General features: G+C 43.0%; 1 protein-coding gene across 1 annotated transcript in view; it reads right to left on the bottom strand.

The window, feature by feature from the left end:
• The window catches only part of angpt1 (angiopoietin 1), a 79,678-nt gene that overhangs the window by 22,666 nt on the left and 39,092 nt on the right, over window positions 1-17,920 (bottom strand). Inside the window, exons 5-7 of the mRNA XM_079878125.1 lie at window positions 10,640-10,767; window positions 9,144-9,245; window positions 5,529-5,695 (exon numbers count right to left, since the gene is read on the bottom strand). Of these exons, the coding sequence (XP_079734251.1) occupies window positions 5,529-5,695; window positions 9,144-9,245; window positions 10,640-10,767 (397 nt within the window). The remainder of the gene's footprint in view (window positions 1-5,528; window positions 5,696-9,143; window positions 9,246-10,639; window positions 10,768-17,920) is intronic.

Below are 17,920 nucleotides of genomic sequence, written 5' to 3'. Positions count from 1 at the left end.
GGGTGGAAAATCCTTGTTTTCCTTTTCTTTTTGTTCCGCCGCTGGCCTCAAAACCAGCGGTACCCAAAATTTCAATAAAAGAGCAGTTTCTTCCGTCTCTGGGTCCGAAGAGGGCCCGGAGAGCAGTGGGGGGAGAGAATCCTTACCACTCTCATCCACCTCTTCTATCGCCAGCAGGCAGCAGTGTGCAGCTCGAGAACGCAACCAAGCCGTCTCCTGCACCTCCCGCCTCGTGGAACCAGGTAAGTGTTGCGCAGCACACTCAGACTCCGCTACGGGCCGCCTCCCAGAGAGAGCCTCCCGAGCCGAGCCCCTGTGTTCCACCTCGCTGCCCCACTCCGGGTATGCCTACGGTCCCTTTGGTCCCGCTTGTACGGTCTCTGCGAGCCTGGCTAGCGCTCCCCAGTCCGTCTCGCTGGCTCATTCGGACCATCAGGCTCGGCTATGCGATTCAGTTCGCCCGGCGTCCCCCCAAGTTTCGGGCCATCCACTCCACTTCAGTGAGAGCAGCCGATGCCCATGTCTTGCGCGCGGAGATCGCAGTCCTACTGGCGAAGGACGCGATAGAGCCGGTCCCTCCAGCCGATATGAGGTCAGGGCACTACAGTCCCTACTTCATTGTACCCAAGAAAGGTGGTGGGTTACGACCGATCTTGGACCTGCGAGTTTTGAATCGGAGCCTTCACAGGCTACCGTTCAAAATGCTCACGCAGAAACGCATTTTCGAATGCATCCGTCCCCAAGATTGGTTTGCAGCGATCGACCTGAAGGACGCGTACTTTCATGTCTCGATTCTTCCTCGACACAGGCCGTTTCTGCGCTTTGCGTTCGAGGGTCGAGCATATCAGTACAAGGTCCTACCCTTCGGGCTGGCCCTGTCCCCCCGTGTCTTCACGAAAGTCACGGAGGGGGCCCTTGTTCCCATGAGAGAACAGGGCGTTCGCATTCTCAACTATCTCGACGACTGGCTCATATTAGCACACTCTCGAGATCAGTTATGCGAACACAGGGACCTCGTGCTCAGGCACCTCAGCCAGCTGGGCCTTCAGGTCAACTGGGAGAAGAGCAAACTCGCCCCTGTGCAGAGGATCTCTTATCTTGGTATGGAGTTGGATTCGGTCGCACAGACAGCGCGCCTCACAGAGCAACGCGCTCAGTCGGTGCTGAACTGCTTGAACACGTTCAAGGGCAGGACGGCGGTCCCACTGAAATTCTTTCAGAGGCTCCTGGGGCATATGGCAGCGGCAGCAGCGGTAACTCCGCTCGGCCTGCTCCATATGAGACCGCTTCAGCACTGGCTTCACGGCCGAGTCCCGAGATGGGCGTGGCATCACGGCACTCACCGGGTGGCAATCACACCGGCGTGCCGCCAGACCTTCAGTCCGTGGTCAGACCCCTCGTTCCTCCGGGCTGGAGTCCCCTTGGAACAGGTGTCCAGGCATGCTGTGGTTTTCACAGATGCCTCTGCCACCGGCTGGGGTGCCACGTACAACGGGCATGCAGTGTCAGGGGTGTGGACGGGCCCCCAACTGCAGTGGCACATCAACTGCCTCGAGTTGCTAGCAGTACATCTCGCTTTGAGCCGCCTGAAAAGGCCGCTACAGGGCAGAGACGTGCTGGTCCGTACGGACAACACTGCGACCGTTGCGTACATCAACCGTCAAGGTGGTCTACGCTCCCGTCGCATGTCGCAACTCGCCCGCCATCTCCTCCTTTGGAGTCAGAAGCATCTGAGGTCGCTTCGAGCCATGTATGTCCCCGGTGTGCTCAACCGTGTGGCCGACGAGCTATCACGAGCTGTGCTCCCGGGAGAATGGCGACTCCACCCCCAGGTGGTTCAGCTGATCTGGAGAGTGTTCGGAGAGGCTCAGGTAGACCTGTTTGCCTCCTCAGAAACCTCCCACTGCCGGTTGTTTTACTCCCTGACCGAGGGAACACTCGGCACGGATGCACTGGCACACAGCTGGCCCCGGGGCCTCCGCAAATATGCATTTCCCCCAGTGAGCCTACTTGCACAGACACTGTGCAAAGTCAGGGAGGACGAGGAGCAGGTCCTTCTGGTGGCTCCCTATTGGCCCACCCGGACTTGGTTCCCAGAGATCATGCTCCTCGTGACAGTCCCTCCCTGGCCCATTCCTCTGAGGAAGGATCTTCTGACTCAGAGACGGGGCACCCTTTGGCACCCGCGTCCGGACCTCTGGAAACTCCATGTCTGGTCCCTGGACGGGACGCGGAGGTTCTAGGTGACTTACCCCCAGAGGTACTTAACACCATCACTTCTGCGCTAGCGCCGTCTACGAGACGTGCGTACGCCTTGAAGTGGAACCTGTTCGTCGAGTGGTGTTCCTCCCGCAGAGAGGACCCCCGAAGATGTTCGATAGGGTCAGTGCTTTCCTTCTTGCAGCAGGGGTTGGAGCGAAGGCTGTCTCCCTCCACCCTTAAAGTACATGCTGCTGCTATTTCAGCATATCATGACCACATAGATGGCAAAACAGTTGGGAAGCACGACCTGGTCGTCAGGTTCCTTAGGGGGGCGAGACGATTAAATCCTCCTCGTCCCCCCTCCATACCCTCTTGGGACCTTTCCCTGGTGCTCCGAGCACTTCAGGATGCTCCCTTTGAGCCTTTGCAGTCAGCAGACTTAAAGCTTCTCTCCTTGAAGACTTTGCTGCTGATTGCACTGGCCTCGATCAAGAGGGTAGGGGACCTGCAAGCATTTTCGGTCGACGAGTCGTGCCTAGAGTTCGGGCCGGGTGACAACCATGTTGTACTGAGACCCCGGCCTGGCTATGTGCCCAAGGTTCCTACCACTCCCTTTAGAGATCAGGTAGTGAACCTGCAAGCGCTGCCCCTGGAGGAGGCAGACCCAGCCCTGGCTTTGCTCTGTCCCGTTCGCGCTCTGCGTATGTACGTGGACAGAACCCAAAGCGTCAGGACCTCAGACCAGCTCTTTGTCTGTTACGGAGGCCAGCAGAAGGGAAAGGCTGTCTCCAAGCAGAGGATGGCCCACTGGATAGTGGATGCCATCGCCTTGGCTTACGAAGCTCAAGGCGTGCCCTGCCCGCTCAGGTTGCATGCACACTCCACGAGAGGCGTTGCATCCTCCTGGGCGCTGGCACGTGGCTCCTCGCTAACAGATATCTGTAGAGCTGCGGGCTGGGCGACACCTAACACGTTCGCTAGATACTATAGCCTACGTGTAGAGCCTGTGTCCTCCCGTGTTCTCACCCTGAACGGGTAGAAGCACTGAGAGTACCGGCTCTGTCGGCTTGCTGCACCCTACTGTGCACCCTTATTGCTCCAGAGTCAAAACCTGTCGAGTCCTCCAAACACCCTCGGCCCGGATGTGGCGGAGCGTCCGGTGCCAGGCCTTTATCCGCTGAATCCTTGAGAACCGGGTCTAGGCTGGGTCCCATATGTGTGACCCTACAGGGATCCCATATGTGTATATCTTCCACGGCTGCTCCTAACGGAAGCCCGTGTCTTTCCCTTGGGCTAAGTCACCCATTATTCATATGCAGTACAACCCTTGGGTTAGTCCATATGTGTTTTTCCCACATAACTCTTCTTAAGAATGTGGGTTCCGCAGCGTTCCCCTCCCTCAGTTTGGGCACGCTTTCCCAGTGTTATCCATTATCTCACTGTATGGGTTATCACGGAACAACAGTGTGGATACTCTATGTGTAAGCCCTCTCCTATCGTCCTTCCAGGCAAGAAGGTGTAGAGGCTTGCCCAGGGCGCTGGATGGGGTGCAGCAGCTGTGGCACTTTGGTAGGGATTCCTATTCGTCGTTCACCACGACGTACGTCGTAGTGACCGAACGATAGGGAACGTCTCGGTTACATATGGTAACCCTCGTTCCCTGAGGGAGGGAACGGAGACGTACGTCCCGTCGCCACATCTGCCGCTACCCGCCGGGGCAACCAGCTTTTCAGGCTTGGCTCCTCAGCAAAAAACTGAAGTGCAATCACACCAGCTGCTCGTTAAATACCCGCGCTGCGAGGCTGCACAGCTGATGCAAATGATTGCACGCCAATGTGCATTGGCTTGTTTTAGTTCACTCGAAGTAGATTGGCCTCTCTAGCGAGATTCCTATTCGTCGTTCACCACGACGTACGTCTCCGTTCCCTCCCTCAGGGAACGAGGGTTACCATATGTAACCGAGACGTTTCTGAAAAACTATTCAAATATTTCGATTTGTGTTCCACAGTATAAAGCCACACCGGTCTGGAATGACACACTGTAAGGGATGTAAAGATAAATGCAATCTGATAATAAATGATATAAATGTAAATTATGCTCATTTTTGTGTCAACTAGCCTGTAACTAACTGAACCTTTACCTTCCTCTTCAATAGCAAGTCTATGTCTGTCTAAAGAAAAACACAAACCACATCGGAACAGCATAAAAATTCCTTTGCATAAAGAAAAATCAGGCTGTGAACATTTAAAAGCGACTGTACTAGATAAAGCATATCTTCATAGTGCATCTACTGGTTGTGCTTTTTATAAGCACAAGCTAAAAAGGTTCTCAGGTCGGAATCTGAAGGTCTAATCTGAATTTCCAGAAGTAGCAACCTCTTGCACACTTTGTGTTGGGCCACAGAAAGGGTCAGTATTCTCAAGAGGCAGTGAGTGATTACCACAGCAGAACCGTTCGAGAGAACACATCTATTTTTAGAGATGAGAATGCTGATTAGATTCCTGAAACTCTCCACTACGGGCCGGCCAAGTGTGCAGGCCTGCTGAGATACACACATCTGAGGTGTGTGTGTAGCCGAACACCTGCCTGTGTGTGAAGAGACAAAGAATATGCGCACACACACACACACACTATATTATAGACTTCAAAATCCTCATATTAGAGTGATTTCTGAAGGATCATGTGACACTGAAGACTGGAGTAATGATGCTGAAAATTCAGCTTTGATCGCATTAATAAATTCCATTTTAAAATATATTACAGTAGAAAACAGTTATTTTAAATTGTAATAATATTTCAGAATATTACTGATTTTACTGTATTTTTGATTAAATAAATGCAGCTTCGGTGAGCAGAAGACACTTAAATCTTACCGAACCCAAAACATTTGTACGTTCCTCTGTATAAAAACCTAAAATCAAAGTGTATGTATCTTTTGTATACCTATCTAGGGGTGTAACAATAAATCGTGTCACAATATATCGCAATACAAAAATGCATCAATATGTATCGTGTATAGTTCACCCAAAATAAAAATTAGAAAGAATTCAAGTCTTGTATAGTATCGCAATAATATCGTATCGTGAGTTCAGTATCGTGATCTATATATCGAACTGTGACATGAGGGGATCGTTACACCCCTATCTTTAACATAAATGTAACTCTGAGTGCAATGACAAGATGTGTAACTGACTGTGGCAAAACAACAACAACAACAATATATATACATATATAGCATTATACATATATGCATATGCATTATATAATACATATGCATTATCCTCACACTGTGTAATGCATTAAGAATAATGGAGAAGAGACAGTACCTGTAATTGTGTTTTTCACTGTCGATGTGGAAACTGTCGTACTGGGAGAAGGCCTGGTGTCCGTCCCAGTCGCTCAGCTCCACACGCAGGCCGAACTGCCTCTGATTGGTCAGAACGTGAACGAACTCGTTTCCCAGCCAGTGTTCGGCCGACACACTCCCGAAGCCCTAGCAGAGAGAGAGAGAGGGTCGAGTGAAGGTCAGTTTAACCATCGACTCGGGTCACGGGAGGCCTTGGATGAGACAGTGGGAAAGGAAACCCTGTCCAAGATATTTCAAGCCTAATAGAATCAACACAGGGAATGAATTCCACAATTCATCATTTTCTGGAGATAATAATTACAGATTTCCAGAAATCTTTGACACACAAGGGGTATCAATAACCACTGGTCCGTTTCTGAGCCTGAATGTTCAACGGCTGCATCAGATCTGGAGAGACTGTGAGAAAACACTCTACATTATGACATCTACAGGACTAATTTATGATTTTTTTGTGCAATGCCAATGAAAAATGCAGAACTGTGTATATAGTATATAATTAAACACGTGCATGACTTGAGTCTCGATGAGGAGTGTGTTCTCTCGTGTAATTCCTATGCACACAAACACACAGGCCATTTAACAGTCTGGCTTTTGCTTCCAGAAGATGTTTTGGACGAGTTTCCATGTGTGTAATGGATCCATTGAGCTCTAAACAGCTGGAGAAAGGCTTCTGAAACATGTCATAATGCAGTGCTGGAGCTGACAGTAATAATTACAGTGCGGCGTAACAGAACCAATACAAGCCTTTAATGAGGAACATCTGTAATTAGTGAAGCTTTCTCTGCATTCCTCCCTGCAGCCGAATCAACACATCACCAGAGATCACCAGATTTAACACGCGCACGCATCGCTTATTATCATGCAATTTCTTTCCTTTTTGATTTTTGACATAATGTAGCTCTGCAAACAAAAATAAAAAGGATAAAAAAAAATAAAATAAATAAATAAATAAATAAAAGCAGAAGAAGTCACAAATGGTAGTCAGATTTTAGCACGTTTGCCATCATCACATTATAATTTATTATTTATTTATTATTTATGGTACAAATATTCCCATTCGATTTTTTTGACATAAATTAGCTCTGATGACAAAAATAAAACTTGATTGATGGACAAAATAAATAAACAAACAAATACATAAAAAAAACTAAGTGCAGGATAGATTTTAACAGGTTTTTTTGGACATAAAATAGCTACAATAACAAAAATTAAAAATTAAAATAAATAAATAATGTTTAAAAATCATAATTTTTTTCCTGGAATTTCTTTAAATGTTGATGTATTCATTAGTATTTGTTCATTTATTTTTTATTTCAGTTTTAGGCTAGTTTTATTTATCTCCAGTTAATAATTTTAGTGTTTCAACAAGGCAACTTTTCTTAAAGTTTTAATATTTACATTTTCATTTCAGCTTTATTTCAATGAACAGAAATGTTTTCAACAGTTTTAATTAACGATTATAACCCTGGTTATTTATGCGTTAGGCAAAGTGAAGATGATCTGACTCATATTGCGTTACAGTAATTATTAATTCCTGGCTCGTGGGAGCCGGTGATTAATGAGCAGTAAATATGAGACACATATGAGGCTCTTTACCCTCTGAAACCCTGGTAAAGTGTGTGAAACCTGCCGTGTTTCGCGTAACCTGCGTGTGTTTGTGTTGCTGGGTTGAACTGATCGTCCCTGAGAAGCTTTCTCGACACGCAGAAACCGCATGGTTCCCTACAGTGTGTGAACACAGTGAGTAATGTGGAGGAACAGTTGATACTCTATCCTCTAAAACAGGGAGTTCTCCAGTGTGTGTGTGCTTTTCTGTGCAACACAACATCGGCGTCTCAACAACTCGCTCGGTTGCTATGTTTCAGATTAACACGGCCAAAACCTGGAACAATTCTTTCCATAGTTTAAATATCTGATTCCATTCTGATGAAGAGTTTCTCCCATCTTCCTTTGGGAAAGTGTTTGGGGAAAGAGAAATATAAGCGCTGATGGAGCTGATAGTGATTGGCTGGAGCGGATACTCCTATGAGGAGAGGTGAACTTATTCCAATACTTCATTAGATCCAAACCAGGGAATACAAAACTACAAATAAAAACTTTGGTGAGGAGTGGAATGACTGAGTTTATGCAACTCAACCTCAGAGGACCAGGTCAAGACATGCTGTAATTCATCACATCGAATATTAAAAGAGGAGGCACGTCAATCATCATGTGTTATTCTGAGGGCAGGTGGAGTTATTCTCGCTGCCTCTGTGCCTGAGCATTGAACATGATGCTATTGTTAACCCCACACAGCGCAACACAGATGAACACTTCGGTCTTTTGTCCTACGTTTGGGAATAAGCATATTTGAGCTTTGGTGTTAGTGGCAAGGCTGCTAAGTTTGTGATTACTTTACAAACTAGTACCATACCAAAGAGAAAATGCAAAAATAAAATAAAATCATAAAAAAAAAAAAAAAAAAAAGGATACAGTTAAGGATGATTACTTTCACTTCTATTTAAAATAAAATAAAATAAAAAGCAGTAAACCAAAGGCAAAAAAAAAAAAAACATTTTTTTTTTTTACAAATAAAATAAAATAATGCAGCTAAGGTTGTGATTAATTTCACTTCTTTTAAAAATAAAATATAAAAGCAGTAAAACAAATGAAAATAGTAAAATAAAATGAAAAATAAATTAGAAATTTGTTAAAATAAAATAAAATAAAAATGTATAAAAATAGACATTTAAATGCAGGTAAGGTTGTGATTACTTTCACTTCTATTTATAAACAAATATACAAAATAATAAAAATTAAATTAAATTAAAAAATAAAATAAAATAAAATAAAACAAAATAAAATAAAACTAAAACAAACTAAAACAAACTAAAATAAAATTAAATTAAATTAAATTAAATTAAATTAAATTAAATTAAATTAAATTAAATTAAATTAAATTAAATTAAATTAAATTAAATTAAATTAAATTAAATTAAATGTAATTAAATTTTAAAAAAGCAGTAAAACAAATGCACATAAAAGTCTGTGTATGGAAACAGCTACAAGATAGACTTGTATGTAAACGTACATAGATGTAAACTAATAGACTAGTTAGCGTATGCAACAGAATACCGCATCACGTCTGAAAGTTAGCACGAGTGTCATAACAAGTGTTACGTTTCTGTGTCGAGAAAACAAATCCAGCACTGGCGTCCCACTTTATACGACTTCTGGATTTTATAATGCTCATTTTTTCCACTAAAGAATAAGACTGACTTTAACAATGACTGTATGTGTCATGCAAACTATCATTCTGAAGGCTAGGAAGAATCCCGTCATCCATGGTTATCCTTCACTCTTCTGAGAGTTAATCAGAGACAGATGAACACAGGAGATATATGGCACATATGCACTGCTTTAAAGAGAGAGAGAGAGAGAGAGAGAGAGAGAGAGAGAGAGAGAGAGAGAGAGAGAGAGAGAGAGAGAGAGAGAGAGAGAGAGAGAGAGAGAGAGAGAGAGAGATGGAGATCATGCGAATCGTTACAGGAAGAGTCAACCGGAGGTTAGTGGGAAGGATTCTGGCTTTACGCACCATTTTATATTCTTTCCATGTTCTCTGGAAGTCCACGCTTCCATCTTCACGTCTCTGGATGACGGTCCAGCCTCCGCCTGCTGACTCCATGTTGCAGAACACCTGTTCAGAGACACACACACATCACACACACACACACACACACACACACAACCGTTTATCTTGACCTTATGGATCCGCATATCCTTATAACAACATCAGAGTGATTAGACAGTGATTAGAGGAGAGGGGCAGACCTGAGATCAAACCTGGGTGAAATCGAGCACAGTCACCTCACACACACACACAGCTGAACACACACACACACACACTCACACACACACACAGCTGAACACACACACACACACACACACACACAGCTGAACACACACACACCAACCTGGTTGCAATTACTCCAGTATCACTGGCTGGAGCAACACTGAGAGCAGATATTCAGGGGCAGGTTTATATATTCACAGGTGCAGCCTTTAACACACACATTCACACTGTAAAAGGTGAACAAATGTGCACTTCTACATCAGCGGTCACTATATTCCTCATTTAAATAATTCATACGCAGAATAAAGGGGCGGGGCCTGGTTGTGTTAGTTAGTAGTGTGTTAAACTGGCGGTTATGGTAAGGGGCGGGACATTTCCCAAACACGACCAATCACAACACACTGCTCCAGCCAACCAATCAGAGCACAGTGTGCTTTTCAGAAGGAGGGGCTTCATAGAGACAGGAAGTAAACAGAGTGTTACTGACAGACTGGGAAGAGAGGAGCCGCAACAATGGAGAATATGAGGAAAATAATCAACATTCAAGCAGGAAAACCTGTTCTAGTAGAGCCTGAAAACTACATCAAGACTTTTTTTATGCATAAAAGGGAATAACATGGTCTTTTTATTAATGACTTTAGTTGGTCTGCATAATACAGTCAGTTTGATTCAGTCATATAAAATATTTTTGGATAGAATAAAATTAGTTACTTGACAAAAAGGGAATGAATTATCCCTCTCTATTATATATAGAGAAGTGTCGAAAATTGGCCGTGTGTCTGTTCTGATATCAAAAAATAATGCAAAATAAAAATTATACAAAAATAATTCAAACATATATATATATATATATATATATATATATATATATATATATATATATATATATATATAAACAGTAAAACAAATGCAAAATGCAAAAATAATAAATTAAAAAAACGAAATAAATTGAATTCAATTAAAATGCTGCTAAGATTGTGATTACTTTCACTTCTATTAAAAAAAATAAAATAAAATGCAGCCAACGTTGCGATTACATTCACTTATATTTCATATAATATTTCAGTAAAACAAATGCATAATACAAATAATAAAATAGAATATCTAGAATTCTTTGACTGTGTGATCCTATTTTGTGATTTTTGCAATATATGACTTTTTTATGACATTTACATGACTTTTACGTGACTTCTGTGTTTTTGTTTTGTTTTTAATATGAAATTGGATTGGATTCCTACCTTTTTCGTCTCTTGTGGGCTAATGTTGATCGTGTAAACTCCATTTTTCTGGAATCCGGCTTGGTAGAGGTCGGCACAGTCCCGAAACTTCCTCTCCTCGTCAGCTTGCTTTGTGCTGTTTGGCACCACTGAATACACACAGAAATACACATGTCAGAACCAGCAAAAACATAATCCACCAGCGAAATAATAAATCAGGCTGTTTATATTGGTACACACACAACTGAAAAAGCACCTCTGGATCTGCACTGAACAAATAAATCAGATTCACTCACTCATATTCAGCCAAACAGAACATTTTCAACAAGACAGCGATGATGCAGACACACAGCCTAACGATATCTGACAGTCTCCTGAAAACCTGGCAGCTGACAGCTGTTTGACAAGGGCTGTTTTTTGATAGAACAGGACCAATTTTTTAATTTAATTTAATTTAATTTAATTTAATTTAATTTAATTTAATTTAATTTAATTTAATTGTATTTTATTTAATTTTAATTTATTTTTATTTTATTTTATTTTATTTTATTTTATTTTATTTTATTTTATTTTATTTTATTTTATTTTATTTTATTTTATTTTATTTTATTTTTGCATTTCTTTTGTGCATTTCTTTCACTTCTTTTAATAGTAATCACAACCTTAGCTGCATTTTAATTTAATTTAATTTATTTTGTTTTTAACATAGAAGAGGCTTATTTATGAATGGATAATTGTGATTGGCAATGCGTATACAATATTTATTTCTTCATCTTCTGTCGGCATGTCTATAAAACTGTCCGTATCTAATATCGGTTTCATTCTACAAACCCATTCAAACAGATCAAAATATAGCAGAAAATATCAATGTTGTAAAATATTGCTCGCTGTGGGATAAATCACATGTAACCCCTTCAAAAACAAATACTGAGTTAATGGAATAAATAACACAGGGCAAATTCAAAATATTGTATCATTTTATCATCTGGATGGAATTATTATGAGACTAAAAAGGACAGCAAGTACAATGGTGTGCTATCAACATAATCTTCTTCCAGTGACTGACATTTTTCCAAGTGTGAAAGTGTTTTAATCAAAGCGTGGATCTCTGGACTCCGACAGCTGCGTCTCTCTACATCTGCACACAATTACAACGCCGATATTTTGAAACCAAGCAAGAGTCTGCGGACTAAATACTACAAGCTATAAATTTCAAGTTCCTGTTATAACAAGTGGTTTATATTTACCCACCGTGTCCCAGTTATATAGAAGGACATTCCTTCCGATTCCCCTCTCCTCTTTTCTTTCACTGCGAAAGATCTGAGTTTTCACACTAGTGCTGTTTCTTTTTTTTCCTTTTCTTTTTTTATTAACAAGACAAAGACATAGACCAATGACATATACAAACAAGAACACACAGAGAGGAGAAAAGAAGAAAAAAAGGAGAAAAAGAGCTATATATATATATATATATATATATATATATATATATATATATATATATATATATACATATATACATATGTAGGTCTCACACACTCGTGTGTGTGTGTGTGTGTGTGTGTGTGTGTGTGTGTGTAGAAGAGCAGGAGATTCACTGCTGAAGATCTCAGTTCTCACACACTTGTGTAGTGTGTGTGTGTGTGTGGAAGAGCAGGAGATTCACTGCTGAAGATCTCAGGTCTCACACACTCGTGTTGTGTGTGTGTGTGTGTGTGTGTGTGTGTGTGTGTGTGTGTGTGTGTGGAAGAGCAGGAGGTTCACTGCTGAAGTTCTCAGGTCTCACACACTCATGTTGTGTGTGTGTGTGTGTGTGTGTGTGTGTGTGTGTGTGTGTGTGTGTGTGTGTGTGTGTGTGTGTGTAGAAGAGCAGGAGATTCACTGCTGAAGATCTCAGTTCTCACACACTTGTGTAGTGTGTGTGTGTGTGTGGAAGAGCAGGAGATTCACTGCTGAAGATCTCAGGTCTCACACACTCGTGTTGTGTGTGTGTGTGTGTGTGTGTGTGTGTGTGTGTGTGTGTGTGTGTGTGTGTGTGTGGAAGAGCAGGAGGTTCACTGCTGAAGTTCTCAGGTCTCACACACTCATGTTGTGTGTGTGTGTGTGTGTGTGTGTGTGTGTGTGTGTGTGTGTGTGTGTGTGGAAGAGCAGGAGATTCACTGCTGAAGATCTCAGGTCTCACACACTCAGTCCTCACACACTCGTGTTGTGTGTGTGTGTGGAAGAGCAGGAGATTCACTGAGAGTGTCAGGGCTGTTTAGGCAGAACTTTGATCCTGTCGTGGGACGGAGGGCAACTCTTCATCCAGGGATGTTATTCCTGCGCTCCGGTTCAGGATTGAGTGTCAGTGACGAGGATCTCCCGCTGTGACGGAGAGGAACTTCTGCCTCCACTGAAGCCCAGCTGTGTGTCATACGACCAGGATTTACCGCTTTAAAACAGCAGGACTGAAGAGAGGGACACGAGCAACGCTAATAAAAGAGGATAAAGCCTAATGCTTATTACTGTACGTTCAAATAAATATATGAGAAATATAATATGATATAATTAACGATAAGATAAAATAAAAATTAAATAATTTACACAAAAAAATAAATAAAAGCCTAATGCGTATTATTGCAAAATTAAATAAATATATGCAGTGCTGGTCAGAATTATTTGCCTCCTTGGTAAATATGATCAAAGATGGCTGTAAAAAATAGATCTGCATTGTTTATTCTTTTGATATTTTATTTTTAAAAATTTGCACAAATCTAACCTTTCATTGAAGAAAAGGATTTTTTTTTGTGGGGGGAAAATCACAATGAAATGAAATAAATGTTTTTCTCCACAACACGTTGGGAACAATTATTTGCCCCTTTTTTCAACCTCCTTTTCCCAAGAGAACAGCTCTGAGTCTTCTCCTATAATGCCGGATGAGTTCGGAGATCAGAGACCATTCCTCCATACAGAATCTCTCCCGGTCCTTCATTCCTCCTTACAGAATCTCTCCAGATCTTCATCCCTCAGATCCTTCATTCCTCTGTACAGAATCTCTCCAGATCCTTCATTCCTCCACACAGAATCTCTCCAGATCTACATTCCTCCTTACAGAATCTCTCCAGATCTTCATTCCTCAGATCCTTCATTCCTCCACACAGAATCTCTCCAGATCTTCATTCCTCAGATCCTTCATTCCTCCATACATAATCTCTCCAGATCCTTCATTCCTCCACACAGAATCTCTCCAGATCTTCATTCCTCCACACAGAATCTCTCCAGATCCTTCATTCCTCCACACAGAATCTCTCCAGATCTTCATTCCTCCATACAGAATCTCTCCAGATCCTTCATTCCTCTGTACAGAATCTCTCCAGATCCTTCATTCCTCCATACAGAATCTCTCCAGATCTTCATTCCTCAGATCCTTCATTCCTCCATACATAATCTCTCCAGATCCTTCACTCCTCCACACAGAATCTCTCCAGATCCTTCATTCCTCCGTACAGAATCTCTCCAGATCCTTCATTCCTCCACACAGAATCTCTCCAGATCTTCATTCCTCTGTACAGAATCTCTCCAGATCCTTCATTCCTCCACACAGAATCTCTCCAGATCTTCATTCCTCTGTACAGAATCTCTCCAGATCCTCCATTCCTCTATACAGAATCTCTCCAGATCCTTCATTCCTCCACACATAATCTCTCCAGATCTTCATTCCTCTGTACAGAATCTCTCCAGATCCTTCATTCCTCCACACAGAATCTCTCCAGATCTTCATTCCTCTGTACAGAATCTCTCCAGATCCTCCATTCCTCTATACAGAATCTCTCCAGATCCTTCATTCCTCCACACAGAATCTCTCCAGATCCTTCATTCCTCCACACAGAATCTCTCCAGATCCTTCATTCCTCCACACAGAATCTCTCCAGATCCTTCATTCCTCCATACAGAATCTCTCCAGATCCTTCACTCCTCCACACAGAATCTCTCCAGATCCTTCATTCCTCTGTACAGAATCTCTCCTGATCCTTCAATCCTCCATACAGAATCTCTCCAGATCCTTCACTCCTCCACACAGAATCTCTCCAGATCCTTCATTCCTCTGTACAGAATCTCTCCAGATCCTTCAATCCTCCACACAGAATCTCTCCAGATCCTTCATTCCTCCACACATAATCTCTCCAGATCTTCATTCCTCTGTACAGAATCTCTCCAGATCCTTCATTCCTCCACACAGAATCTCTCCAGATCTTCATTCCTCTGTACAGAATCTCTCCAGATCCTCCATTCCTCTATACAGAATCTCTCCAGATCCTTCATTCCTCCACACAGAATCTCTCCAGATCCTTCATTCCTCCACACAGAATCTCTCCAGATCCTTCATTCCTCCACACAGAATCTCTCCAGATCCTTCATTCCTCCATACAGAATCTCTCCAGATCCTTCACTCCTCCACACAGAATCTCTCCAGATCCTTCATTCCTCTGTACAGAATCTCTCCTGATCCTTCAATCCTCCATACAGAATCTCTCCAGATCCTTCACTCCTCCACACAGAATCTCTCCAGATCCTTCATTCCTCTGTACAGAATCTCTCCAGATCCTTCATTCCTCCACACAGAATCTCTCCAGATCCTTCATTCCTCCACACAGAATCTCTCCAGATCCTTCATTCCTCCACACAGAATCTCTCCAGATCCTTCATTCCTCCATACAGAATCTCTCCAGATCCTTCAATCCTCCACACAGAATCTCTCCAGATCCTCCATTCCTCTGTACAGAATCTCTCCAGATCCTTCATTCCTCCACACAGAATCTCTCCAGATCCTCCATTCCTCCACACAGAATCTCTCCAGATCCTTCATTCCTCTGTACAGAATCTCTCCTGATCCTTCAATCCTCTGTACAGAATCTCTCCTGATCCTTCAATCCTCTGTACAGAATCTCTCCAGATCCTTCAATCCTCCACACAGAATCTCTCCAGATCCTCCATTCCTCCACACAGAATCTCTCCAGATCCTTCATTCCTCTGTACAGAATCTCTCAAGATCCTTCAATCCTCCACACAGAATCTCTCCAGATCCTTCAATCCTCCACACAGAATCTCTCCAGATCCTCCATTCCTCCACACAGAATCTCTCCAGATCCTTCATTCCTCCACACAGAATCTCTCCAGATCCTTCATTCCTCCACACAGAATCTCTCCAGATCCTTCATTCCTCCACACAGAATCTCTCCAGATCTTGATTCCTCCATACAGAATCTCTCCAGATCCTTCATTCCTCCATACAGAATCTCTCCAGATCCTTCATTCCTCCACACAGAATCTCTCCAGATCTTTCATTCCTCCACACAGAATCTCTCCAGATCCTTCATTCCTCCACACAGAATCTCTCCAGATCTTGATTCCGCCACACAGAATCTCTCCAGATCCTTCATTCCTCCATACAGAATCTCTCCAGATCCTTCATTCCTCCACACAGAATCTCTCCAGATCCTTCATTCCTCCATACAGAATCTCTCCAGATCCTTCATTCCTCCACACAGAATCTCTCCAGATCCTTCATTCCTCCGTACAGAATCTCTCCAGATCCTTCATTCCTCCATACAGAATCTCTCCATATCCTTCATTCCTCCACACAGAATCTCTCCAGATCCTTCATTCCTCCACACAGAATCTCTCCAGATCCTTCATTCCTCCACACAGAATCTCTCCAGATCTTGATTCCTCCACACAGAATCTCTCCAGATCCTTCATTCCTCCACACAGAATCTCTCCAGATCTTAATTCCTCCACACAGAATCTCTCCAGATCCTTCATTCCTCCACACAGAATCTCTCCAGATCTTGATTCCTCCACACAGAATCTCTCCAGATCCTTCATTCCTCCGTACAGAATCTCTCCAGATCCTTCATTCCTCCACACAGAATCTCTCCAGATCCTTCATTCCTCCACACAGAATCTCTCCAGATCCTTCATTCCTCCACACAGAATCTCTCCAGATCTTGATTCCTCCACACAGAATCTCTCCAGATCTTGATTCCTCCATACAGAATCTCTCCAGATCTTGATTCCTCCACACAGAATCTCTCCAGATCTTGATTCCTCCACACAGAATCTCTCCAGATCTTGATTCCTCCACACAGAATCTCTCCAGATCCTTCATTCCTCCACACAGAATCTCTCCAGATCTTCATTCCTCCACACAGAATCTCTCCAGATCTTGATTCCTCCACACAGAATCTCTCCAGATCCTTCATTCCTCCACACAGAATCTCTCCAGATCCTTCATTCCTCCGTACAGAATCTCTCCAGATCCTTCATTCCTCCACACAGAATCTCTCCAGATCCTTCATTCCTCCGTACAGAATCTCTCCAGATCTTCATTCCTCCACACAGAATCTCTCCAGATCTTCATTCCTCCACACAGAATCTCTCCAGATCCTTCATTCCTCCACACAGAATCTCTCCAGATCCTTCATTCCTCCATACAGAATCTCTCCAGATCTTCATTCCTCCACACAGAATCTCTCCAGATCCTTCATTCCTCCACACAGAATCTCTCCAGATCCTTCATTCCTCCACACAGAATCTCTCCAGATCCTTCATTCCTCCATACAGAATCTCTCCAGATCTTCATTCCTCCACACAGAATCTCTCCAGATCCTTCATTCCTCCACACAGAATCTCTCCAGATCCTTCATTCCTCCACACAGAATCTCTCCAGATCCTTCATTCCTCTATACAGAATCTCTCCAGATCCTTCATTCCTCCGTACAGAATCTCTCCAGATCTTCATTCCTCCACACAGAATCTCTCCAGATCCTGCAGATTCCCAGATCCATGTTCTCTTCAGTTCAGCCCACTCCTCTCCTATAGGGTTCAGGTCAGGGACTGGGATGGCCATTGCAGACGCTTGGTTTTGTGCTCAGTGACCCATTTTTGTGTTGATTTTGATGTTTGTTTTGGACCGTTGTCCGGTTGGAAGATCCAAATATGGCCCGTTATAAGATTTCTAGCAGAGGCTGTCAGGTTTTTATTTTTTATCTGTTGGTATTTTATCGAATCCATGATACCATGTCTCTGAAGAAGATGTCCAGGACCTCTGGCAGAAGATTAGGATTATTTTACACATGGGGCTTTTTTATCCCTGTGTGAACCAAACCCATATTAAGTGTTTGCTGCCAAAAAGCTCATTTTCTGTCCATTTAATGAATATTTTGAAACGCTGAAGGTTTCTTGAGTTTGGAGTTTGTTGTAACGGATTATACAGCGATGTTTGCAGAACATCTGACAGCGTCTGGATGAACACGAACATCT

The sequence above is a fragment of the Squalius cephalus genome, assembly GCF_949319135.1.
Source record: "Squalius cephalus genome assembly, chromosome: 8".
Lineage (NCBI taxonomy): Eukaryota > Metazoa > Chordata > Actinopteri > Cypriniformes > Leuciscidae > Squalius > Squalius cephalus.
Note: the sequence above shows the minus strand (reverse complement) of the source record. Positions and strands in the feature narration are given on the sequence as shown.